The sequence below is a fragment of the Rattus norvegicus genome, chromosome 19 (genome assembly GCF_021556685.1).
Source record: "Rattus norvegicus strain SHRSP/BbbUtx chromosome 19, alternate assembly SHRSP_T2T, whole genome shotgun sequence".
In the NCBI taxonomy this organism is placed as follows: domain Eukaryota; kingdom Metazoa; phylum Chordata; class Mammalia; order Rodentia; family Muridae; genus Rattus; species Rattus norvegicus.
Window position 1 is genome coordinate 17,677,880 of NC_141552.1, and position 6,182 is coordinate 17,684,061.

At 42.4% G+C, this 6,182-nt stretch overlaps 1 protein-coding gene across 1 annotated transcript; it reads left to right on the forward strand.

The window, feature by feature from the left end:
• The first annotated feature begins 1,476 nt into the window (after positions 1 to 1,476).
• LOC147998932 (uncharacterized) lies at positions 1,477 to 5,822 on the forward strand. The gene is made up of 5 exons (XM_087595979.1): positions 1,477 to 1,633; positions 2,665 to 2,824; positions 3,293 to 3,436; positions 5,322 to 5,427; positions 5,551 to 5,822. The coding sequence occupies exons 1-4, from the start codon at positions 1,507 to 1,509 to the stop codon at positions 5,377 to 5,379; spliced, it is 489 nt and encodes a 162-aa protein (XP_087452105.1). The 5' UTR covers positions 1,477 to 1,506; the 3' UTR covers positions 5,380 to 5,427; positions 5,551 to 5,822.
• Positions 5,823 to 6,182: the final 360 nt, after the last annotated feature.

Consider the following 6,182-nt stretch of genomic DNA (forward strand, 5'->3'; position numbering starts at 1 on the left):
GCCCTCTACCTGGCTGGCCAGGATCACTTTGAGCCTTGATAAACCTCCTTTCACTTTGCAATGAATAGGCTTATAAGAGTGGCCTCCAAGGACTGTGCAGACAGCATTAGCCTTTCACAGTTGAGGTGTATAACCCACAACTATAGTTTTAGCCATGTTTTTCCATGTCTGTCAGCTATTTCAGATTGTTGCTGTTATATGCCTGACAATCAAGGATGCAGAAAAATAACCTGATACAGAGTAAGGACATGGTGACCACATGGTGATCACATGGTGCCTCTTCCGTACGTTCTGGATGAGGTTTGTTAAAATTCCAATATTGCAAAAAGCTTTATATAGGGCCCATCACATTAAGGGTCACTATGCACTGTTCTATCTAAAATGGCCTAATCAGAACTGACTCCCATATAACACTTCCTGCAATCCTCATATGAGAAGCTTGAGCTTTTAGTTTTGACTTTTTCTTTTCTCGTTCTTTCTTATTTTTTGCTATATAAGTTGAGACAAAGATAGTTAAGGCCATGAATTTGCCCCCAAAATTTGAACTACGGATGTGATCAATCAGTGTTAGTGGGTGCATTCTATAAAGTATTCATTTTTTACCATGATAGATGCTTTTGTGTTTGGTGGGGTGGCCATTTCCCAGTGTACAGGTGCTGGGACCTTGCTCTATCCACTTAATGATGTTTATAGCCTCATTTTAGACGTTTCTGTGCACCCTCTATATCTCTTGTGTATTTTATTTTTCTGATAGAAGCTCATGGTACATCTTACTCAGGCCTGTGAGCAGTGCTCCTTTGGTGACATTGGTGCAGAGAGGAGAACCCCACAAGCAGCATGAGGTTCCCGTCATTGGTGGCTCCAATATTGCACTTTCCTCTGCCAACAGGTCTCCACACATTTCCTAGCACCTTAAAGACTTCAACTCTTTCTCCTAAGGAATTTTCTGGTAATTGTCGATTGCTAAGCACATGACTTCATGAGTGTTCCCGTAATACACACCCATGTTGTAACCTACCATGCAGACTATTTCTTGATGTGATATAAAGCACCTGTACAGAATGAGACAGGAGAACTTTTGACTGCATATTCAAGCTGGTGTGAAATCTCAGGAAGTTTTAATGGCTAACATTGGTGAATGAGGACAATGTGAGTTAGGATGAGACATTTTTTGGGAAAGATTTGAAAGGAAACATTCATTTAGATGCATAGGAATTACTAAGGTTTTATAATCAAGCCTTGAGGAAAATTTGGCTTTGGAAGCAGGAGATGCTCAGTGGCTCTGCCCCAGGAAAGTCTCCTGGAAAGGGCACCTCTGCTTATGCTCAGTACAGGGAGAACATTAGCAGGAGGCAAAGTCTGCTCCCCATGACATCTGCTGTCCCTTCTTGGACATTCTATTGTCTCCTAGAGAGTTCTGGCATCCTCTGTGATGTCACCAGTGTTGTAGTGACAACCAGTGCCCTAGTTTCTCTCAGTCTGAGTCTGGCGGTTACAAGCTAAGACATGTTTTCCCGTCTTCGCAAGCTTTTTGGGAGGGGGAACGTCGATTCTGGAGAGACTAGAGTGAAGGAGTCTGGCCTTTCGTCTCAAAGTAATGATGGACAAAGACAGCACTTCTGGGGAATGTGGAGTAAGTTCTGGGCAGTGTATTTTGAGCTTCCTGCCAGGGTGGCTGCAGGCTTAAGCTGACCTTTCTAGCAATGGGCCACAGCAACTGGAGCATCTGAAAAGGAATTGAATTTCCACGAATATCACAATTCCCTAAAGTCAAGGATTTCAGAACTTTAGTTTCCCCATCCCCACTGGGAGGATATGGTAAGGCCAATGCTATTATACTGTGAACTTCTGGTCTTTACTTCAGTTAATTTGCTCTGTTACATTGATATAATAACACCATCAGTGGTCATGGAGGGTCCACCTTTTCTGAGTTTAGACAGGGCAGCAATGTATTTCACTATCATTGCTTCTTTAAATACAGTAGGTATCTGACAGTAGTAACAGGGAGAGATTGTGCTTCAGGCAATAATCTTATGTTCTTAGACCTTCTCCGATTTCTTCTAACTGGCAGGGTCATCGTTTGCTTTATATATTAGAGGTTGTATGTTACAAAAATTTTTCTACAATACCAAAACTATTTGGAACGTGTAGACCAAGATTCAGCCTGTAACCTATTCGCACTTCTGGGGCATTTGGTATTTCACATAGGGACACTGATAAGTTTGTTGAACATATCCTCCCTGGAAATGCGTTTTAAATCCAAAGTTGTTGCTTTAGAGTATCAGGGTAGGACATCTGAGTGTCTCCAATCACTCAAGTTTTGTGGATGGTGAATTTATCATCTGAGTTCTGAAGCCACAGGGGTGAGGGTCCTGAAACCAAGCTGTACCCTGTTCAGCTGATAATAATCCTGGAGAAGCCATCTCCGTGGTACATGTAAGCACGTGATGTCCAGCATAGGGAACACCTGGCTGCTTACATCTTTTGGTCTCTATAGAGTAGTGCGAGAACTGAGATCCCCTGAGGAGGTCTCTTAAGCATAGACCAATCGCCTAGCAGTGACACTGGGTTCCAGGCTTGTTCTCCTGTTTAGGCCTCACTGTGATCTATGTACACTCTATGCATTCTCCCCATGCAGGTTCACTTGTGTTCTTCTACCTACAGACGCTGGGATAGAAACATCTTCCCATGGCACTGACCTAAGCAAGAATCAGGCCATGAAGGAAAAGGAGAAGCTGATTAAAGAGCTGCAGCTCATTACCGAGGAGAGAAATGACCTGAGAGATCGCCTGAGGTTTCTGACAGAGAGATCCATGAAGAACAGGTATGAATCACACCAAATGCTCTTGTTTCATTCCTGGGTCTGCAAGGTCACCTTTTTCTTATCCTGTTAAGGTTTTGGGTTCTAGAAAGCTGTGCCTCCCTAACCACCCTGTGCTAAACCTCACCTCCCATATAGTGGAGATTCAGAACCTTACCCTTCCTCAGGAGTGAGATTGAAAATGGACTCATCTGCCTCCACTTATTTAAAAGCAGAACATGTGGTCTGAATGAAGAATTCAGGGATAAAGTCAGGGAGAGTGAGTTCCCAGTGTGCATTTGCAAAGCCCTTGACAGCTGGTGGCTTTGCAAGATTGTAATTGCAGTGAGTTTATGGTGAGTCTCTGTACTTGCTAGGCAGGGGACTGAGTGCTGGAAGATCCAGGCAGCAGCCTGGAGTAATATAGGACCCACCCTGAGTTCATATATTCCTAAATGCCGATGTTCATTGTATTCTATCATTTGGGGCCAGGCCACACTTCAGGCCAAATCCATATTACGAAGACCTGGAGAGAATGGAGGAGGCGGTCATGTCAATTCTGCACAACTTAGAGATGGAGAACACTGAGGTCCATGAGAACAACCATAAGCTGAAGAAGGAGATTACCTTCTCTAGGTAAGTCCTGGTCAGAAAGGCTATCACTTGTGGAATGGCCATTTCTGACTTTCTTTGTTCTGGATTGGACGGTCTTCAGCTCTGGTTCTATCTCTTGTGCTATTTACCCATCAGTGTTCCAGGGTCATTAGGGCTCAGTTTTCAGTTCCATATGTCACCAAGGTTAAAGCCAATGACAAGTACTAATTTGACATTTGCACTTGGTTCTTATCCCAAAGGTGCTTCCTACACAAGAGGTCACATGACCACAGAGTGTCAATTGTTCAAGAACCAAGAAATTGTTCAAAACTCTACATAGGATCCAATCTATCACATGGATATGCAATTTTAGATATGTTATTCATCTGTCACCATTTCTAGACTGCAGCTTCAAAAAGAGCAGCAAAATATGCTTGCACAATAATTCAGTTTCTGAAAAGTGGTTAACTTCCCAGAATACTTGTGCATAGGCAGAGCAATGAACAATTCCATTACATGAGGTGGTTGGCTGGTTGTGAGTGTAAATTAGAAAGGTTACTAAAAGACTGTTACTCATCCCAGGATTGTCTAGGCATCTTCAGAAGGCTCTAGATAGAACAGTACTGATTGAAGTCAGCAGAAGGTTATTAGGCTGACCTGGACCTATGGTGTCACACCAGGTTTTATAAAATTCAGTGCGTGGACCACATGGTTAGCATGACCTTCTCTTGGTTCTACTGACCTCCTTTGAGGGTGTTGGCCCACTACTAATTGATGTTGGCCCCATGCATTGGGCTTTCATGGATAGTTGTAGATCCATGTTCTTTCTCAGAGGTGTGGACACTAATTGGTGTCAGGCCAAGCAAACAATTTATTCTTCCCCGAATTAACTCTTTATGGTTTGTGCAGCAGCCTTATATGTATCAAGATGCATTTTATTAAGTCTTCATGGGTATCTGGGATCTGGTAGAGTTAGTGGGACTTGGGAGTAGGAATGGGAGGAAGGGCCAGCATGATCTTACTATGCATACTGTATTTCCATAAACCTGCTTAGCCAGCTCCTGATGGAGAACACATGTAGGAAGAAGTTGGTCCCCCTGAAGCAGGAGAGCAAGGAGGTACATCTTGATTGTGCACTGAACCAGAAATATTTGGTTGACTGCAACAAGAAAGATAAAGACCATCAACGGCCAGAACCAGCATTATCAGGTAGGGATGAGCAGATGTGTTAGCTTAACAATATCTGATAAAATTTGCCAATTTGATACATCTTTGCTTCTCTTACCACCTTTCTAATTTACACTCACAACCAGCCAACCACCTCATGTAATGGAATTGTTCATTGCTCTGCCTATGCACAAGTATTCTGGGAAGTTAACCACTTTTCAGAAACTGAATTATTGTGCAAGCATATTTTGCTGCTCTTTTTGAAGCTGCAGTCTAGAAATGGTGACAGATGAATAACATATCTAAAATTGCATATCCATGTGATAGATTGGATCCTATGTAGAGTTTTGAACAATTTCTTGGTTCTTGAACAATTGACACTCTGTGGTCATGTGACCTCTTGTGTAGGAAGCACCTTTGGGATAAGAACCAAGTGCAAATGTCAAATTAGTACTTGTCATTGGCTTTAACCTTGGTGACATATGGACATCTCCTTTCTTCCTGCAACCCGATGAGGTCTCTTCCCATTGCCCTGTTCTTGGTTTGCACTGGTATAAGTCTGGGTCCCAGATTGGCAGCCCACATTACTGTGAGGCTTGCTGGAGATTTTGCCCTGCCCACAGAGTTAGCAACAATGATATCAGTTAAAAGGTCCATGTCGACTGTCCAATAGAACTGAGGTGGTAGAAGGCAGCATTCTGACAGCTGGCTTGCATTTCCCGACCAAATCAGTGTCTGAAAAACTGCCTTCCTCTCCCAGGTCTCAGAAAGTGCAAGAGAGCTGGAATTGGACACACCCCAGTAAGAGAGCTTCCTGAAGAATAAGTTGCTTTCTCAGGAGTCCCTGATGACCAACATCCTGAATGGTAACAACATTTTTTGGATGAGTATTCTTCCTCAGAGTTAATTTGTCATTTATTAGAGACCCTAAATTTATATACCACTAAGCCATCCTGACTGATTGAGGTCTTACTCACTTTCTTCTTCAGAAAACAGCACTTGAGAGACAACTTGGGGGACCGCCTTTCATTATTTGTGCTAGAGGAGAAACAGCAATACGTCTGTGCTTCTAAATGTTCGTTAAGAATATGCTGTTTAGAAATATTTTTGTTATGATTTTAATTGAAGTTTTCTTTTTGTTGTTTCATATTTATATGTTCTTGTTACTATTTTTACTTTCAAATATTTTTAAATATTTTTATTCATTTTAATCCTGTTTTGTTGTAAAAATGTATTTGTTATGAATAAAAATTGAATTCTATGTCTTGACTCTTAAGACTATCTTTCTTACTCAAGGGTTCTGTCCCTTCCTGTGGACCTAGAACTTACAGCTACAGATGGATCTCTGCATGTTCCATGGAGCCTGGGCTAATAAGTGAATTCAAAGTCACCAAGGTGTACCCAGTGTGACAGTGTCTTTTGTGTGGATAATGTGGCTGTGTCTCGGACACACACTTTATGATGTAATCACTGACACACTTTACCCAATTGTTAGGGTCCATGTGGTTCTTCTGAGAGAGCAGCAGATGCTCTACCCTGTGAGTCATCACCACAGCTCCTGCAGGTGGCTTTTGTTATTCCACATGAGGTGCTGTATTAGGTGGACAGGATCACCTCCAAT